Source organism: Ptiloglossa arizonensis, chromosome 3, assembly GCF_051014685.1.
Source record: "Ptiloglossa arizonensis isolate GNS036 chromosome 3, iyPtiAriz1_principal, whole genome shotgun sequence".
In the NCBI taxonomy this organism is placed as follows: domain Eukaryota; kingdom Metazoa; phylum Arthropoda; class Insecta; order Hymenoptera; family Colletidae; genus Ptiloglossa; species Ptiloglossa arizonensis.
The window spans coordinates 29398642-29419499 of NC_135050.1; the positions used below are offsets into that span (position 1 = coordinate 29398642).

At 52.6% G+C, this 20858-nt stretch overlaps 1 protein-coding gene across 1 annotated transcript in view; it reads left to right on the plus strand.

Annotated features, from left to right (window-relative positions):
- Sty (sprouty signaling antagonist) overlaps positions 1 to 19387 on the plus strand; it is a 52196-nt gene extending 32809 nt beyond the window's left edge. Inside the window, exons 3-4 of the mRNA XM_076307833.1 lie at positions 11558 to 11944; positions 12008 to 19387. Of these exons, the coding sequence (XP_076163948.1) occupies positions 11558 to 11944; positions 12008 to 13545 (1925 nt within the window). The 3' untranslated portion in view covers positions 13546 to 19387. The remainder of the gene's footprint in view (positions 1 to 11557; positions 11945 to 12007) is intronic.
- Positions 19388 to 20858: the final 1471 nt, after the last annotated feature.

Sequence of the window (20858 nt, forward strand, 5' to 3'; positions counted from 1 at the left end):
GTAACCGGGACCGAGAACGAAAACGTACCAAACGAGAAACGTAAGAATAATAATAATAACGAGAAGAATAATAACAGCGTACCGTGCACTCTGTAACGCAATATTTTATCATCGTTGACGTTGACAATTACGCGGCTAACGATTGCAGAAGGAAACGGTTTTAAATTTATTCGTAAACAGGAAAAAATGACGGACTTATCGAGTCTTAAATAATCATCTCGGTGCTCGTACGAATAACGATAATGCGTTTTTACTCGGTGTGCGCAATACGGATTGAATAAACCACGATACGTGGAAGTGGATGGCAAACGTAGACGCATCTACCTGCACTGTTACCGACTAACCTAAAACACGGTACAACGAGAACTCAAATGCGATGAATTTAATACGCGTGCCGAAGAAAACGAACGAACTGTCGCACGCGTACAGAAATTGGGAATCGTGCTCCGAAGATTTTTCTCCGTTCGTTGCGAAACGTATCGTTCGAGCGTGCGATACCGATTTCAATGTTCCATCGACGAGTAACCGTCGTTGCTCGCGTTTCGTTCGACGTTGGTAACTATCGTCCGTGTAAAAATTGCGGCGAAACGCGTCGACCGGAAACGTTCTCGTATTCGTAAAATCCATCGTAGCCGTTGTTACGCTACTGGCATCTGCCGTGCGGATGTGTGTCGCGGTGGTGGGGCGGGATAGGAGCGAGTGGGAACAACGTGGCTAGTTGCGCGACTGAGTGAACGAACCAGAACGAGGAAGAGAGCGCGAGAGGCAGGAGGTAAGGCCGGAGAAGGACGGCGAAGGAAAAGAGGTGAGGCGCGCGCAACAGCGCGAGAGAGAGGGCCGGGAAGTACACGGGCACCGGGCAGAAAGAGAGGAGATGAATGAACGTGCGTACGCGGCGGAGAGACAGAGAGAGGGGGAGAGAGAGCGAGAGCGCGACGGAGAGGGAGAAGAGCCGTGGCGGCGACGCGAGACGAGGCGAGGCGAGGCGAGGCGACGCGACACGACGCGACGAGCCTCGACGCGGTAACCGCGGGAAGGACCGAGACGGACGATCGAATGAATGAACGGTGCACGACGAGGATAGCATTAATGAGTGGGATAAATATAGCAAGCGTGTAACGCGACGGAACGAGACGGCCTATCCCTCCCTCTCGTTCCGTTTTCTATCCGCGCCCTCTCTCGTCCGTCCGTTCGTTCGTTCGCTCGTTCGCTCGTTCGTTGGTTCGTTGGTCGGTTCGTTCTTTCGTTGGTCGGTTCGCTCGCTCGGTTGGTCGGCCGAGTTGCCTCCGCGACTGGCCTGTGCCAGCGTGATCGAACGACTACTCGCGGAGGTAGGTAGGTAGGTAGGCAGCCGGGCAGGCAGGTACAAGACCAAACGAAATGGAACGAAAGGATTCTTCGTCGTCGTACTACGGTGTACACTAACGCACGCCGCGGAACTGGTGCTGAATCAACGCTATAGCGTGAACATGCTAGGCCAACTTATTGATAGTATAGTACGCTCGGGACTCATTCAGCCATGATTCTCGCGAGGTTCTGGCGTCGGTGCGCCGCGTCGACAGGCGTTTCCAACCTCTCTCGCCTCGAGCTCTCGTAACTGTGCCGCGTAGGAAGTGACCGTTTTTCGACTTGGAACGCGATTACGGAATTGAACGGAACCTTTTCTTTTTTCTGTTTTTTTTTCTTCTTCCATACGAACGGTGGTTCGACGATCGGGACACCGAACGTGGACGTTGCGCTTCGATCTCGAACGAAATTCTCGATCGTAGCCGTGGTCGGTCGACTGTTGCTCGCCCGCGAACCGTTCGACTTTCACAGATTTTCCTTCCGTGCTAGAAATTAAAAGGCGGAACAGCGAAATGAGCTATGAACTGGTTCAAGACTCGTTGCTTCGCGAGGAGTACTGTTAGCCACCGGTTTAATTCGCTGCACCTTCTTTCTCTCGTTGAACGATCTCCCGGATCGTCGCAACCTCCGATCGAGGTTTCCGAGCGCGAACTGGCCACCGCGCACCTCGAGGAAACAATGTTCCAACGTAACGAGACCCGAATCGCGTTTGGGTGGAGCGAACGCGAAAACGACCTTCGAATACGGTGCTAACGGAACATCTGTCGCGATCGGTCGCTACGATCGATTAATATTAATGACAGCGACGTGCCAAATAATGGAACGGATGCCGTGAACGCGTAGATGAGAGATCGCGATAGGGTGGACGAGCACGCGGTCGGACGATTAAATAAACTCGACGAAAGATGCAACCCGGTTACTTAATAAGCCTTGGAGATTCCTCCGGCTCGAGAACGGTGTCGTTATTAAAACGTAACGGTACTCCTTTATTCTTCTATTTATCGCGCGTCCGCAGCTTCCAGGCATCCGCGAACGGCCTATGCTCGTTTACCTAAACGCAACCACGAGTCTCGAAAATCCGCGAAAATTATAAAACCGTGGTTCCGTATCGCAACGAACCGCGAATCCGGCTCGTTTCGTCGACCGTCGCGCAGTCAACGAAAGAATCGATTTTCCAAGAACGAAAACTCTTAATTTTCCATCTCCACTCGTGTCGTTGAAAAATTCGAGCGATATTTCATTTCGATTTTTCGAATTAAAATTGAAATTTCGCGAGTTCGGTTCGCAAAGTATTAAAATTACGAACGTCGATTCGTTCGAGGGTAGCGAGGTTTCATCTCCGATCGAGGTCGCCGATTCTGTTACACGAATCCGGTGTAAAAAAATTCAGAGTGGAAGGAGGGATCACCGCGATCGTAAAAAGAAATATTGAGCGCGATACGCTCGGTTCCATCGCTACTTTCATTGAACACCGCCGAACCTCCGAGGTTTCGAGTCATCGACCAAAGCGGCGCGAGGGGAAACGGTTCTCCTCGAGGAAGCCGGTGACGGGTGGTCCTGCGAGTCGATTGTTTCGTCGACCGGACAATAGTTACGGTAGTCGCATCGTCGAGAACCTACGAAACGACGCGTCCGGTGTGTTCGTTCCACGGGAAAGTCCATTCGCGATTTACGCACTCGTCGATACCGTGTCGTTAGTCGTTTAGCACCGTGTCGCGATAACGATATCGCGTAATCATCGACGCGATTCGACGAGTCTATCCTAGCCGCGCGAAATTTTTCCGATGTGCGCCGATCGAACAGTTTCGTTAGCCACCGTAACGTCTACCGTAACTCGACTCGATCCTTTATCCAGCGACCGGAGGCCCTTAACCCGAGCAAACGCGAGTGGAACGCTTTAAATTCGATCGATAACGCGCGTCGAGTATCCCCGTCCGTCGGTCGGACGACAAAAATTTCCCACAGTTCACGCGTGTGTACGCGCGTCTACGCGTGTGTACGCGTGTGTGTGCGTGCGTGCGCGCGCGCGAGCGTGTGCGCCGCGGTGTGGATCACGTTGCACATGGAGAGGAAAAAAAAAGGAAAAAATCACCGCGTAAGCATCGCCACCTCCGAGCGAGTCGTCCGACGACCGACACTGTCGCCGCGGCGACGCTGTCGGTGGTATACACGGTGTGACGACATAGGTAATGTTTTCATTCAATCTAAAGCTTCAATGATAGCTTCCGCCCATTCATAAAAAGCTTCGTGTTGCGAACGAGTCGTTGGCCACGATATCGCCAGATGGCATACCGTGCACGGAACTCGACCGGCCCTCGTCGCACTCTCTCGCCTCCTCCTTTGCTCTTTCTGTCTCTACTTTTTCTCTTCCCGTTCCCTCGCCCGACTGTCGCCATTCATGGCTTCCTTCCCACCTTCTCTCTTCCTGCTTTCCCTCCCTCCCCTGCCGTTTCGTCCTACTGCCTCTTGCTCGTACCCTTTCCTCTCCGCGAGCCCCTCTCCCTACACGGTGGTATCCCGGCACTCCCCACTACGCGGCCCGCTCGCGGTTCGGCCAATCGACGCCGCGCTCACCCCTCTCCGCCTCGCCGACTCTCCAGCTTGACTCGCTCACGGCGAGCCCGTTGTCAGTCGTTCGCCAGCAGTCGTCGCGTTTCTCTCGGTTTTTTTGACAATTCGCATACGCCCGAGCAAGGTACCCCATTCATCGTCGCCTCGTGTCGTCGAACGATTCCGTCGGCCCGTTCGCGTCCTCGAGGAAAGGTTCGAGAACGCCGGGAACGAACGATCCACCCCGATGGGAAGTCCCGTTCTTCGTGGAATCGAAACACCTCCGGCGGAAGTACGATACGTAGCTCGCGACATGCGTGCAACGGGTTCGAACGGAAGTTCCGTCGAATCGGTCGGTATTTGTTGGTGCGCGTGACGTGTGTCGTCGGCAACTCGCGTTCGAACGCCGGAGAAGCCAGTCCCGGAAGTATTTGCGTACGGGAAACGAGAACGGAACGACGCGACCGATGAGAGGGCGACGAGCAGCTGTCGTCCGGTGGAATTCGAGGACGTTCCTAGATCCGTTCAGCCGTTCGAACGGAATCGCCGTTCCGGAGCTGTCGCGTTGGTGCGCGTGCGCGCTGTGAGAACACCGGACACGCCTCCGAAGGATCCCGTCGGCCCCGGCGTGGGCGAGCCCACCTTCTTTTCTGGATTTTCGCTAGTCCCATGAATTTTCAGTAAGTTTCTCTCGCCACCGCTTTCTCGACCGGATTTCCTTTCAATTTTTCATCGACTCGATCGTTGTTCACCGAGGTGGGCGTTGCGACCGGAGGAGACCGTACACACCGCGTCGATCGAATGCGATCGAAATTATTCTACTCGGAAAGAAATCACCCACGACGAGCCGGGGAGTCGTAAATCGTCGCGATTCGAGTAACGAGAAGATCTCCATACCGCTGACATCCGGTCGGTGCGAACCGATCTTTGCGTTATTTTCTGCCCGTGTAAAAAATAAAAAAAAGAGCGCTTCTGTGCGGAGCGCGGGGTGAATTGGTTCGCGGACGATCGGCGAACGCGTTCGATGAACGCTCGCGTGGGATTTTCGCGCACGGTTCGGGTCAACGGTTCGTATCTTGGCATCGAAAGGGTCGAGCGTACCACCGAGAACGAAATCGAACCGTGTTGCAAAGTTTCGCGTTACGGTACACGGTAAAAACGCGCGTAGAATCTCGTGTTTTCGAGACGCGGTATCGTTGAAACCGCAGTGCCAGATAACTTTATTGAACGGAAACGCGCGCGCTGCGAGGAAGCACGTCCGGTCTTATCGCGAACGTTTCCGTCGCGAATTGAAACGTATCTGTACCGGAACGTCGTTTAGAAATTTTTTTTTTTTCTTTCCCCCGGAGATGACGATCGAACGAACCTCGTTCGAAACACCCGTTCGAGAACAGAGACGACTATCGATCGAAATTTTTACTCGAACATCGTTGCGAACGTTTTCGAAACTTTCCGAGCGTTCGACGAATAAACATACCTATCCGCGCAATCGCAAAAAACTACGATCACGTTGAACCGAATGTAGAAAAAGTAGACTCGACAAAAAAAGAAAAAAAAGTTCTTGCACGAAAGCTAACGAATCTTCTCGCGAACGTAGCAAGATCGCTATTAATAACTCGAACCTTTCGCAATGTCAATTAACTACAGGAAGAAGTTTACTTATCGGTGGTAGCGCGTACTCGGTGTATTTAAAATTATACATTCGAACGTGCACAATACACCCTCGGCATCTTCTCGTTAATTTCTTCCTGCAATTAATTAAAGACCGGCGTAAATTATCGACAGTTCCGCGTTACGTTTACGAGGAATATCGTAGTATCGGATGGAGGTATAAATACTTCCTTCTCGCCGATTCTCGTAAAATATAGGTACCATGGGAAGGCGGTAATTCGTGCCGTTCGAGGGGAGTGCGAGACACGGAAGGGATCCCCTTCTTCGTAACGAGGTTCTAGTTGTCGCGCGTTCGAAGCGGTAGATGGCGTCGACGGTCACGGGATATTTAAAGTTCGGAACGCTTGTTATCGATCCTTGGAACTAAATCGCGAAAACGAGTCTCGCGACCGACCCAACGTACAATTTGTCCGAACGAGTCGCGTGGAAACGTTCGAAGTTTCGTACCTTTCGAAACGCAGTTTGAAATTTAAATATCCCGCAGTTGGCGATAGAGCACGGAACGATACGCGAGCGTTCGACGAGCGATACTTTGTTCCTCGAATTTCCAACTGGTTTTAAAAATATCCCGTAGCCTTTAACGCCATCTAGCGTTTCCTCCGCGCTCCGTACGGAAGCTCGATAGTGGGGAGGATAAGGTTCGACGTTGCCGTATTCCCCTCGAACGGCACGAATTAATGCCTCCCATTGTGTACGCGCATACCGCGGCATAAAATAATTTGCATCGCGCGTCCGTTCTTCCGTCTGAAAAATATTTTATCGCGCGGATTGTCGTATACAAACAACGAGCGGGCGTCATTGTCATTCCGCACGCGACAAGACGAACGAGGAACGCTAAACGAACCTGAAACGTGACCGTACGCTAAATATTCCTGCGTATCGCCCGTCATCCTCGCCGCGCAGATATTAGCGGAACAATCATCGTGTCACGATTACGCGATTGGTAATTTTCTCCGAATAGCCCTCCGTCGTTCCATAATACCTACCCGGTGATTCATAAATTGATTCGTGACTTATCCGATTCTTTACTCGGAAGCCGCGCTTATTCAGCGGACCGAGGTCTACGCGTTGCGCGAATATCTCGCGTCCGGCGTGACAAAACGAATTCTTCGCGCGAACGAGGAACTTCCTTTCACCCGCGTCTATTTTTCGATGAAAATTTCCGTCGATCGTTATCCGTTCGCACTGTTACGTGCGATCGTTGTCCGTTCGACGCACTCGCGATTAAATTCTTCGTCGTCCGGGATCGAAATTGGGGGACCGTTGTTCGCGATTCGAATTTTCCCGCTTCGAAATCGGATATCACGATTCGAGTATCGAAGACTCGCAATTAAATTCTTATTCGTCCGCGATCGAAATTGGAGAACGTTGGTCCGTAGTTCGCGATTCGAATTTTCCCGTTTCGAAATCGTAGATCACGATTCGGGTATCGAAGACTCACGGTTCTATTCTTATTCGTCCGCGATCGAAATTGGAGAACGTTGGTCCGTAGTTCGCGATTCGAATTTTCCCGTTTCGAAATCGTAGATCACGATTCGGGTATCGAAGACTCACGGTTCTATTCTTATTCGTCCGCGATCGAAATTGGAGAACGTTGGTCCGTTGTTCGCGATTCGAATTTTCCCTACTCGAGATCGTAGATCACGATTCGAGTATCAAAAACGAAGGAAAAACGTCGAGCTCGGTCCCGGTTCGCGCGCACGGTCGTAGAAACTGGACGTTTCGAGAAAGCCATTAGCGGTCGGATCTCCATCGGCGGAAGAACCGCGTAGCGACGAAAACCGGGTGAATATCTGGTCCCGCGATTCGGTAGATCGAGGTGCAAGCGAGACGGGTATATTCGGTGGTCGTCCACCGGCTGCACAAGCTCGCAAACCGTTCCCTGTTATCTGCTCTCTCGGGCGTATAGAGGGACTAAAAGCTCTGACCTATGGCAGTCGGTCGGCGATAGCCCGCGCGCATTCCTCTCCGAGTGCACTCTCTGAATGGGCCGCCTGTTTCTTCGCGAACACGGCCGCGCGGTTGACAAGCGTGTGCGATCGTCGGTGCGGTTCTACGCGTATCTGCGTGGGGTTCACACGTGTTCGGAGCGCGTGAGTCGCGCGCACAGCCCACCCGCCCGCTCCCTCTCGAATCCTCCGAGATTCTTACGACACGTACACGGGCTGTCTCTCGCCAAGACCGCCAAGACCGCGGAGAGCTTCGCGGACGACGTTTCAATTTATGCCCCCTCGACCTTCCACCGAACGAGGAAAAGCGGTTCGCCTTTCCACGGGAAAAACCACGGTGGTTCGATTTCCACGCGCGTACCGACGAATCGACTTTTGGACCGTCGACGCAGCACGAGGTGGGTCGAGTGGCTCGATTCGAGGAATCGAGCATGGGTCGAGAAACTCTCGCGAGTATCGATCGCAAGACGGTTCTACGCGCGAAAATGATCGTGGAAGATGAATTCTCCGATCGAGCGAGAACTCGTCCAACGAGGTGACCACGTTACGCAAACGTTGCACTCGGCGTCGAAAATATGAATCAGACTCGATCGTCGATCCTTCCGAGAATCGAAAGCTCGGCAAACGTTTCCACGGCTCGCGTCGAGATATCGAATCGATCGATGTACCGCCCGCGAACTCGATCCCATCGTTGCGCTTTCGCACGCTCGAGGATCCTCCTTTCGAAGAAAATTAAGCGTACGCTTGGATTCGCACGAGAATGGACGAGAGAGGCTTCTATCGATGGATCGATTTTACTCGGTTAGAAGAAGGGTTCCAACCGAGACGAATTTCGAAGCTCGATAAAAAGATCTCGACGTTTTTTCGATCGATGAACAAACGTCCTATCCTCTTTTCCAAACGACGCGTATTACTTTTGTTTATATTCGTCGACGCACGGATCGACCAACAATGACCATCGTAGATTCTTTTCCGAGTCATCGGTTTTCCCCACCCGTACCGCCCGATCGCTTTATTCGTCCTCGATTCTCCGCTCGCTGAGAATTTTCTGTACGCGCGTAACGATAACAGTTTCAATTATCGGAACAGAGAAAACTATCCTCGCGTTTGCTGTGTACCTGCGTTTCGAAAACTTAGAGAAGCTTTCAGTTTACTGGTACGATGTTCGAGTCGAAAGGTGGATCGTATAAATGAATTTTGATCGACGAAACGATTATTCGTCGTGAAACCGTGCATCAAAATCGAACTTGATTCGTGTTCGCTATGTACTTGCGTTTCGAAAACTCGGAGAAGCTTTCAATTTATTCGTACGATGTTCGAGTCGAAAGGTGGATCGATAAATGAATTTTAATAGACCAAACGATGATTCGTCGCGAAACCGTGCATCAAAATCGAACACGATTCGTGTTCCCTATGTACCTGCGTTTTGAAAACTTAGAGAAGCTTTCAGTTTACTCGTACGATGTTCGAGTCGAAAGGTGGATCGATCGATGAATTTCGATAGACGAAACGATGATTCGTCGCGAAACCGTGCATAAAAATCGAACGCGATTCGTATCAGCGATAGAACACGCGTACGCGTTCGACGAAGGGGCAAAGCTGTCGAGGCGAGTCAGCGAGTTTCGCTTCCTAAAGGGGGAAGATTGAATAGCGGAGCACAGGAAGTTAATGTATTCGGTGTGTCGTAAGCGTCGGGGCGCCGGCATCGTCGCACGATCCTGGTACCTACACAGCGGATGCGTGTAGGACGCGCGCGATCGGTCTTGTGCGAACAAACGTCGTTTCTTCCAGTTCTGTAAGCACCTCGAGAGAGTGGGTCGAGGCGGTGTTGAACGGATTACGAGGCGGATTTAATGTCATCGGGTTTCCGCGCACTCGTCGCCGTCCAATTACTTATTCCTGCCCATCCTCGAGCACCGCGCGTTTCGGTGATCGTACCTCCTCGATCGGAACGACCGACCGATTCCTCGCGTATCGACGACCAGAGTCCTCGACCACTTTCAACGAAGCTAATATCCGAAGGTTTTCGGTACAAGGGTCTTTCTTTCGCGCGAATGGATCCATCGATCCATCGAATCGACCGACCGATTGCTTACATATCGATAGCAAGTGTCTCAGACCACTTTCGAAGAAGGTAAAATCCGAAGGTTTTCGGTACAAGGACCGTTCTCTCGCGTGAATCGTACCGATCGATCCATCGAATCGATTGACCAATTGCTTACGTATCGATAACAAGTGTCTTAGACCACTTTCGAGGAAGGTAAAATTCGAAGGTTTTCGGTACAAGGGCCTTTGTTTCACGCGAATTGTACCGATCGATCTATCGAATCGATCGACCGATTCTACTCGTATCGATAACAAATGTCTTAGACCACTTTCGAAGAAGGTAAAATTTGAAGGGTTTCTGTACAAGGATCGTTCTCTCGCGCAAATCGTACCGATCGATTCATCGCGCGATCTTCGTTTACACGATGACGATCGAGCGGGTTCAAGTCGCTACGATGTTCGACGCGTTCACGGTTCATGGTTCACGGTTCACCGTCGTCGAATCGGAGCAATTTCGACAGACATCGACCACGATGCCATCGTTTACGATCGAAGCTAACGCGGTAGATACGATCGCTCGAATCACGAAGATTCGGGTCATTTTCGATCCAAAGATCGAACGACCTCGATCGTACGTTCGAAAGGAAGAACGCGTGAGAAGGTTGAAAACCTTTTTCGAAACTGCTACGCGCTGTAGGCGTAGCAGCCTTCGAGGGGTCGAAAGATACCACCATTTCAAATGGAATAGGTTTTGTCGTTGGACAAAATTTATCGTACAACCTAGTACCTTCGGAGCCATCATCGTTCCTCGCTGTGTTCAATTTCCACGGTATCGAAGCGACCGTGAAAGTCGCTATATACGACGAATGCGCGCGTTTCTAGAGGAAATTGGGGTTACCTATCCTCCTCGAGAGGAAAAGAAAGGACTAGGTTACGATTCTCAGGAATCTTGAAACATCTTGCGCGAATCGCGGAAGTTTACAATAATTCGCTATATACAACGAATGTAGACGTTTGTAGAGGAAATTTTGGTTACCTATCCTCCTCGAGAGAAAAAGAAAGGAGTACGTTACGACTTTCGGGAATCTTAAAACATCTTGCGCGAATCGCGGAAGTTTGCGATAATTCGCTATATACAACGAATGCACGCGTTTGTAGAGGAAATTAGGGTTACCTATCCTCCTCGAGAGGAAAAGAAAGGAGGAGGTTACGACTCTCGGTTAATGTTGGAACATCTGGCGCGACTCGCGGAAGTTTGCGATAATTCTCGAGACGGAAGGAAAAAGAATAGGACGTGTCCATCCGGGCGGTACAGCCCTGGCGCGGATGCGTGGAGGACACGATCGGTCTCGGGCGAACAAAACGCTCGGTTCTTCCAGAACTGTGGGCGCTTCGAGTGGGCCGGTGACCACTGAATCGAGAAACTCGGTGCACGGGCCGCGAGCGAGCGAGCGAGCGAACGAGCGAGCGAGTGAGCGAGTGCGAACGCGCCCACGTCGCGGCGCGGCGCGCTCGCCCACGTTCGCGCGACCGAACCTACCTCGAAGCCACGTAGGTAGCGAGCCGCGCACACGGCATCCTTCGCGGCTGTCGAGGTGCGATCCGAATATATCGCTTTCGACCATGCCCGTTCGGATCGGTGCTCCTTACCTTCGAGGAACGATTTATCGCCGCTACTTGTTCGCGTCTTCTAATTTCTCGTCTACCGAGGATACGCCGAACGGTCCCGACACGCGATTCTCGAGTCGTCGGATCGTTGCTCGAATTCCATCCGGAGCCGTTCTTTCCGGTTGTACGCGCTTTCGAGGATCGTATTCGGCGAAACGTCGAGACGAAAGAGGGGAAATTTCCGGTTCGAAGCTTCGGGGGGAGAAAAGATTCGTTTCCGCGAATAAAATTGGAGAAATCGGTCGTGGACCGTAGACACCCCGTAGATTTGTAAGATGTACGGTGCCATCGAGACGAGACGGTTAAAAGTTTGCGTTCGGTTTCAGGTGGGGATGAAGCGCGTGTCGCGAGGGCGAGAGGAAGCGGACGCGGAGCATTACCGAGCATCATCCTCGCTAATGGAACGCCCTTGTCGAGAGTGCCACCACCTCGCGCGGGCTGGGCAGTGCGGATCAACGAGGCGACACTTACAACCCCAACTCAGTCAACTCATCGTCATCAGCAGCAGCAGCAGCAGCAGCAGCAGCAGCAGCAGCATACATCGTGTCCAGGTACACCGAGAGCCATCGAACAATGGGCTAGCGAGCGGGCATCGTCGTCGTCGGCTTTGTCGGTTCGCGGTTCCACGTCGCCATCCTCGCCAGAAGCAACAACGGCAGCAAGGAGAACGGGAACAGGATCGATCGGGGTCTTCTCGTCGTCGAGTCGAGTCGGTGGAGCACCGGGATCGCCAGGAGGAGCAGCAACAGGGGTATCAGGGGTATCAGGGGTATCAGGGGTATCAGGGGGATCAGGGGGATCAGGGGGAGGAGAGGTCACCGCCGGTGTCCGTTTCGCGGATAATCGGCAGGAGGAGGAAGAGCTGGAGGCGAAGAAGAAGGAGGAGCACCGGAAGCGTCGCGTGGACGCAGCGGCGCGTTACCAAGCCGAGCATCTTGGACTGAGATCCGGTCGGCCGATGTCGCGGAACAATGCGATCGCGCCGCTCTCGCGGCCACCCTCCTCGCAGACCACCGGAATAATCGCTCTCGACGCCGGCACAGAGATCGTCGGGAACGAGAACGCCGAGGACAACGGTGAGGCGCGATCCTCCGGCGTTCACCAGGGCGTCGTCGGTCGCGTCCACGACCACAATCGGCCGTTTCCACCGCCTCGGTTGCCGAGCGTGCACGCCGCTTCGACCGGTGCCGCTTCGACCACCGGTTCGACCACCGCTACGAGCACCGCTTCGAGCACCGCTTCGACGGTACCGGCGGCAACCAGTCCTAGGATCCCGGTGACCACCGCGCCCCTCAGCCCGTTGGCCAGCACCTTCCGTAGCAGACCGCGGAACGTCGACGTTACCGGCACCACCGAACCGCCCAGGGCTGCTCTGCTGTCGAACAACGCCGATACACCGCCGAGGAGTCCCATAGGCGAGGTCAGCCTCGCCGTGCCGCGACCCGACGGCGAGAGGACCATCAACGAGTACGTCGAGGCGCCGTTCAAGCACTGTTGCGCGAACCAGGAACGTCGCCTCGACGACGAGAAACGGGCCGCGGCCGGTGTCGCCGATTGCCCGAAGATCGACCGGCGACAACAACGTCAAAAGGGTCTGGTCGAGGCCTCGGTCGCGGCCACCCATCATCGGCTCCACGCGGCGCGCGTTCACCAAGCGTTTCGCACCGGAGGTAACCCGACGGGGACGAACCCCGCGGCGTCCACCGCGGCGAACGTCGCCGCGACGAACGCGGTCACCAAGCAACCGGTCTCCTTCACCAAGGAACCGGCCAACAACCTCGCCTCCAGGACATACGATCCGGCCGGTTTGTCGATAATGTGCAATTTCTGCGGCAGATGCCGATGCGAGTCGTGCCGCGAGCCACCCCCGTTGCCCAGCAAGTGGTTGTGCGACAACAAGTGCTTCTGCTCCGCGGACAATATCCTCGATCACGCCTCCTGCCTCTGTTGCGTAAAGGGACTGTTCTATCACTGCGTGGACGGTAGCGGAGCGGGCGGTATCGACGGTGAGGCGGCCGGTAGCTGCGCGGACGAGCCATGCTCGTGCACCGGTAACAAGACGGCCTCCAGGTGGGCATGCCTCGCCGCCCTCACCCTGGTGATGCCCTGTCTGCTCTGCTACTGGCCGTTGAAGGGTTGCGTCGCGTTGTGCGAGGCGTGCTACGCCCGACACGCCGCCCAGGGATGCAGGTGCAATCCGAGCACGCTCGGGAACCAAACCACCGGCAGGCATCATCCCTCGATCGCCAACGACATCGGGGACTCGAGGGACCCGGAGAAGAGGTTGCTCGACCCCGTCACACCGGAACTCTAACCTCGATAAAGCGTTTACGAGGATCTACGCCGATTCAGGGACGGTGCGAGATCGCGCGGAGGGACACATTGGGAGCAAAAGTGAATTATATCGCATCAAGTACAAGCAGTTGCATTTAAGTCGAGAAACGATGATAACTATATGTACGTTCAAGTTCCGACGAGTTTGTACGTCCGACGTGTCGCGAGTGTTTTATTATTTATTATTTCTCTTCCATGCGCACGCGCGCGCGCGCGCGCGAGCGACCGACCGAACGAGCGACCGAGCTAGCGAATACATATGAGAGAGAGAGAGAGAGAGAGAGAGAGAGCGTGAGCGTGAGAGAGAGAGAGAGAGAGAGAGAATGCCGAGAGCGAGCGACGAATCGAGAGCGCGGCGGAGGGGGAACCAGAAGAAAAGGACGAGGGTTAGCGAGAGAGCGAGGGACGGCCGGAGAAAGGGCGAGAAAGACGATGATAAGGTACGCGAGCGTGCGTATTACGCAGAGACATACCACTTACGTATAGATAGGTCTGTACACGATTAAATATATAAATAGTACGCGCACACATGGAGAACGAGTGGACGAACGTGCGAGAGAGAAAGAGGGTAAATCGAAGAAACGCTAAAGTGTATCGAACGCGAGCACGTATATATTTATATATATATACGTTAGACGCGCATTCGTGCAGTTTGTACAAATGCGTGGACGTGTACGTACAGAATATTCGCGTTATTATTGCCCGACGTTGGTTCTACTCGCGAACGGAAGGGGACCGAGTTGGCACCGATTCGCTTTATCGAAATTCGATCCGATTGTATTCGACGAATTCGATCTCGAATCGCGAGGGTGACTTTCGCCTTTTTTGCTGTTTTTTTTTTCTTCTCTCCCCTTTCTTTTCGAACGAATCGAACTCGAACGTTCGAGGTCGAGCGCGATCGGTGAACGAGAGGGCGATCCGAGACGCGAGGAACGAATTCGCGAGATCCTCCTCGAAGACGATCGTTTCGAGCACTCGCGCGACTCGGAACGCCCTCGCGTTTCCGCGTCCTCGACCTACCCCTACGTTGCGTTCCATTTTCCATCGCGAGAGCACCTCGAAGAGAGAACGCGGAGTCACCGTCGCGATTCGAAAATCGCTCGAGCAGACCGAAACTTCTTCCCCTTTCGCTTTTTCCTCGTATCGTTCGTTCGCGAGAATGAGAGAGAGAGAGAGAGAGAGAGAGATTCTTCCCGACTCTTTTCCCGCGTAAAATTCTCTCCACGTCCGATGCGAAGCAAGAACGGAACGAGAACGTTGAAAGAAAAAAAAAAGAAACGCGTCGATCGTCCCCGACCGAGCCTCGAACGGGGGTCGGTTTCCAGGGAGTCACCGCCGGCGAACGATAACGCGAACACCCTGTACACGCATAGATATAGATATGTATATTGTATATTACATTTGTATAAAGAGCAAACTTTTCTACGGTTAATTTATTCGTGGCTGCGTCGCCGAGTAAAATAGAATATTCACGCGGCAGGAGAGGGGGCGAGAATGTTTGATCAGCGGGCGCGGCGAGAGAATTTTCAGGGGGGCCGTTTCCAGTTGCCTCGCGTCCGATAGAAAACGCCGCGAGGATCGAGCGGACGGGGGGAGAAGAGAGAGAGAGAGAGAGAGAGAGAGAGAGAGAAGAAAAAAATAATAATAATAATAACGAAGAGAGAGAATGGAAAAGGAAGTCAGGGAGCGAAACGGAGGGGAGAGATAGAAAGAGGATGCTCTGAAAAGAAGCATTGTCCGCGTTTCCGAGCGTTTTCCTCCGGGTCTCGATGTACACGGTACATACACACGCTTTTATGCTCGTTAACACCGGTGGGGTTACGCGTATCGAGCGTAGCGGTACGACACACGAGATATCGAGATAACGCGCGCGTGTTCGGCCGCGTGAGAGCGGGAGCGTCTGTAATAAGAACGAACGGGGTTGCGTGTGCGCGGTATGCGTGTGGGTGTGGGTGTACGTAGATGTACGCGTGTATACGTGCACGCGTGTCGCGCGTATACGCGCGCGGATGTACGTACGTGTGCGTGCGGGTCGACGACGAGAAACGCGGGCGGATGGAAAAAGGACAATTTCGCGGGGGCGTAGGTGAAAGAGATATCGGGGCGCACGCGTGAGATCCGCTCGCCGCTGGTGCTCGTGCGATCGGTGGAAGACGAGGCGTACGCGGCGAGCTCGTAAATTCGACGAAGGTGCAAAGGAACGGTAAAGCCGCGTTCCCGCGCGACCGCGAACCATTCGACGCGAACTTTCTTTCGAACGCTCGCCGGTTGCTCGCGCGGAACCGCGGTTCCCCGGGACCGTGGTTCCTTTGCCGCGCGTCGACGCGAAATGGGCTTCCATCGAGCGTGCTCAACGTCGTTTCCACGTTTCGTTGATTCTTTTCTTTTTTTCCAGTATTATCTAGTCGTGTGCGAGTTTAATTAATATTGTTTCGTAGGGAACGCGGGGAACGGGGGACAGGGGACGCGCGTATAGTTGCCGATCCGCGTCCAAGTGGTAAAGAGAAGGAAACGCGACGAGCTTCTCCTTCGCCTTAACGAACGCGAGTTTAACGTACCGGGTAATCGTTTTCCTCGTTAGTTCGACTCCTGGACTCTCTCTCTCTCTCTCTCTCTTTTTCATTTTCTCTCTGTCTCTCTGGCTGTCTCTCTCTCCCTCTCTCTTTCTCTTTCTCGTTATCTCTCTCGAGCAAGATTTTTGGAATAATTAACGCTTTCGAGGCCGGCTTATTCGCCGCCAGAGGCCGAGGCGCGGCGGTTTAATTGCACGGTAACAGCGCGCTTCCCACGCGGCCGAAGGTGTGTTAACCTTCCGTCGCTCGCTCGCTCGCTCGCTCGCTCGTTCGCTCGCGGAGCTCGATCGTTAAAGAGCGTCCGCGGCGGCGGCGGCGGCGGCGACGACGACGCTCGCCGAGACACCGTCGAAACCGACTCGTTCTCGTTCGGCGCGAATCGTTAACCATCGGAATCCCGTGAATGTTCGATCGACCACGGGAAAAGGAGAACGCGCGCGTGCCACGCGGGTCCGCGTTTCGGTGCGTTTCGTTCGGAAGCGTCGACGCGAATGGAACGCGAGGCGAGAGCGCCGCCTCCGCGGGCGAACGCGCGTGCGCAGAAACGTCGACGGAGTGGCTCGCGGAGACACAATTCGCGGTTACGGTTTCGAAAAAAGAGGACCGATTCGGCGGCTCGCGAGCACACGGCCGGAGAACCGCGGCACAGCGACCACTCGAACGGGTGTTTCTTCCGATCGCTCGCTCGCTCGCTTCGTTCCCCGCGAAGAGGTAGCGAGAAACGCGAAGAAACCAACGTCGAACAGAGGAACGTTCTTCGCAGCAAAGATGGGACGATCCGAAAACTTTCGATTCGTCCTTCCGCGATCGAAATTCTAAACTTTTATCCGAGTGAGGTTATTTCGCGCAAAGTTTCGCCCAATATTTTTCATTACGAACTTCACGATCTATCCACCGATCTTCCAACCGTCTCTGGTACCGTTCCCTTTTCGCGGTACGCGCGACATCGATCGGACGCGAGCAACGTACGAACGTTTCGGCTCGTCTTCCGTGCGACGACGAAACGACGAATTGGAACGAAAGTACCGTGTACGCGAGAAGACGCTCGAAGGATTCACGAACGGAAAGAGTCGCTCGTATCCGATCGTTCTCGCGGTGGATCTCACCAGAGACTCGGGGAATCGACGAAATTCGAGCGACCCGTCGCGTTTCGAAATCGATCCTCCCTCGCGTTGTCCCGCTTCCAAGTCGAAGAAACGCCCGTGAACGCGGCCGGAATGAACGAGCGATTTTAATTCGAGTCGCGGAGCTCTCGAGGTATACGCGTCGTATCGGATGGCCTTTTACGAATCGGGTAACACCGTGGCGAGCAATTTAATGTAACGCGAACGATGCGAAACACGGACCAGTTCGTTGTCGATGCTGTTAGGGTACGTTCTCGCGTACGTACAGCGCGCGGCGCGGAACGCTTTCGGAAATCTCGAGCGTGTCCCGCGTCGCCCATTGGAAACGCGAGAACGCGGCTGGCTCGACGTCGCGTCTCCGCGAATATTCGTCGACGTCGTTTCTCGTTCGTTCTTTCTACTTTTTTAACGGCAGGTGAGCTGCATAGAAACAACGTTTCCGCGAACGAGTCGTCCATCGGGAACGAGAAATTGCGAACGAAACGATCACCGAAATACCAATTACCTCGGAGACGGGCAAAATCGAACGATGGACGAACAACGATAACTACCCGTACGCTGATTTATTCGCAACGAGATCTTATCGTTCGAATCGTAGTTTTTTAAACGGACGAAAAGTTGAACGAAAAGTTGCTCGAAAATTTGTATCTGGACTAGAATTTTGCCCGTCTCCGAATCAGGGGGCTACCGCGCGTCCGCGATGTGTCATACGTGTCTGCTGTATGCGTTTGCGTGTGTATGTGTGTCTACCCCGCGCGCGCGCGCGCGCATGTCTCGCCAAACGAAAGAAAGTAACTTTTTATTAATATTAACTCTATACGCTCTGTATATGTCTTGTAAATATATATATATACGTATATATGTATATGTATATAAATATTATGTATACACGTGTACACTACGCATGCGCGTATGTGCGCCTGTGTATACGTATATATATGCATTTCTGTCTAACACGCTGAAAGTCTGTAGCTTTCGAGGCTCTGCCAAAATTGTGTCTACCGAGCATATCGATTCGATTTTTCCGATTGATTGACGATTGTCCGTCGTTGTTTGCGATACGGTCCCTTTTGGAAACGTAGAAGATCGCTCCGCGGACGCGCGAGTCGAGACGCGTCGGTTTCTTTCTCTCTCTTCTTTTTTCTCTCTCTCTCTCTCCTTTCTTCCTTTTCATTTCCCGTTTCTTTTCTTCGAATCGCTCTCTTCGGTCTTTCGACGTTTCGCGTTACGTCGGGTCGCATTTAAGCGAAGCGCGAACCGCTTCCGACGAGATCGAAGCGCGTACCTTCCCGTGCGGACACACCGCGAGAGAACGAAGGGAAAGGTAAACGATACCGCGAGGAAAACGGAGACCGCCGCGTAATCGGACCGATATCGTCGCGAAGGGGAAGATCCGTGAACGGGCTGGGGGGAATAAAGGGAGACGAAAGGGAAAGTGATCGTCGACCCTCGAAACGAGCAACGCGAAAACACACGAGACGCGAGTGTACGCGTATACGCGTAGGGATTCCAATTAGGTCTCCCGCGACGAACACACGCGCGCAATCCCTCGTTGCGCATCGGGATCGTTACCCGTGTGGCTCTACTTCGCGAAGCCTGAATTTCAGGAAGCCCGTAATTGCACAGAGCGGTTAACATCGACGTAACCTACGTTTTATGTATATCTTGTGTACACGAACGTGTAGTAACTAAAACGCGCGCGCGCGCGCGCGAGAAAGAGAGTGCGTGTGTGTGTGTGAGAGTGAGAGAGAGAGAGAGAGAGAAGAAGCAAAACTGGTGTATAAAACGAGAAAAAACGTACCAATTCGGTGTATTACCCCCCTCCCCCCAAAACAATCCTCCTCAACCCCTGATGGACGATCGAATAGAAATTCGCCTCAAGCTGAACGCGTTTCTACGTTTGATAATAATATACGTATGTATACATATATATTATTATTATGTTGCGACGACGAGAACTCGGAAAAAAAAAAGAAATAAACGAAACAGAAATTCCACACTCTTCACTTCCGGTTGATGCGAATTCGTTACGTCCATAGGAATGCGTTGACGCACATGTTGTTATCTAATTGTTAGTAGATTCAGGTTTATACCGGCAATTGTTAATAAAGTTAGTAAGCAAATATATATACTTTCTCGGCTTCATTTATTTGTTCACGCGCTCGCAGCTCCGTGCGCGTGCATCGTAAAGAGGATTCTGCGATTTCCATTTTCCGGTAACGTACCGAATTTCGACGGACCATTTCCAAAGGAAAGGAAACGATCGCTAGGGACCCAAAAAAAAAAAAAAAAAAACACGCGAAACGTATCCAGAATGCGCGTACTTGCACAAGTTCATTTCGCGAAATATATACGTACGTCGCGAGTGAGTAAAATCCACTCGAACGATTCATCGAAATAAACCAAAAAAAATATCGCTCGACGCGACTCGCGCGTCAAACTCGACGAATATGTATCATTATTCGTTATTTTATCGTTCAGGAACGCGAAACGTGCACTTGCTCCAAAAGTAAACGCGTGGTACGATTCTCGACGAGTTTCTTCGATCGTTTTACCGAAGATTATTAATTGGGAATTAAATTCAAAACTTTTGGACCGCGTAAAGTGCGCCGAGCGATCGACGACAACGTTTACTTCGCGTTTGTATCAAAAACTACCGAAAACGAAATTAATTGTCGTTCGACAGTCACCGTGTACATTTTTCGTTCCAGAGAGATGCATTTCGAGCGATTCGCTACCATTGAACGCGAATAACGTCTCGGCGTCTATCTCGCTGGCCGTTTAGCGATTTTTTCTATTTTCTCGCGACGAAAATTGGATTTTTGGAACGCGAACCCGACCGATTGTTTAAACATTTTTAACGTCGGTTTCGAGTTTCAGCGTCGACGCGTTTGGCAGCTACGAGTCGCGCTAAATTTAGCGCATCGCGAGCAAATGATTGAAAGACCGGTGTATAGTAACTTTTCAAACACGTACATTCGTCTTTCCATCGGAACGATAAACACCGAGGCGATCGATCGAGAGCAACTGCCTACCTACGGTTTACGGAAACAATTTTTTCGCGTTCCGATTCGTTCCTACGTCTTCTACAAACACCATAGTAGTCGCATCGTAGAAAAAAACGTCTCGAAAGAAATCAAATACCGGCTACAATTATTCCAAATTCGTGTATAGGTATCGTGTACGTTGCTTTTGTCTTTTGCGAGGACAATTGACACCGAAGAAGACCCACAGAACCGACCAAGGTCGAAACGTTTGTCGTTGGGAGGAACGACGATAGGCTCGCGTTATTTTCGTACTCGGTTTCGTTTCGCGAGTCGAGCGAACACCGAGAGTAATTTTCTTTCCAATAACAGTGAAATAATCGAACGCGTACCATCACGGCGCGGGAACAGCTCCCGAGGTTTCGTAGGCGAAAACGACGATACGCGATGCTACGTCAACGGTTCCCAGCTGTTGGAAGCGAAAAGACGTAGCACGCCATCCGGTGTGTTAAAGCGCGAAGAACGGAGTCGAATCCAGTCCGCGATGAGCGGATGCGAGCCGAAGAAGGGATCGAACGATTACGGGCAACGTGGCCACGTAATAGACTTTTT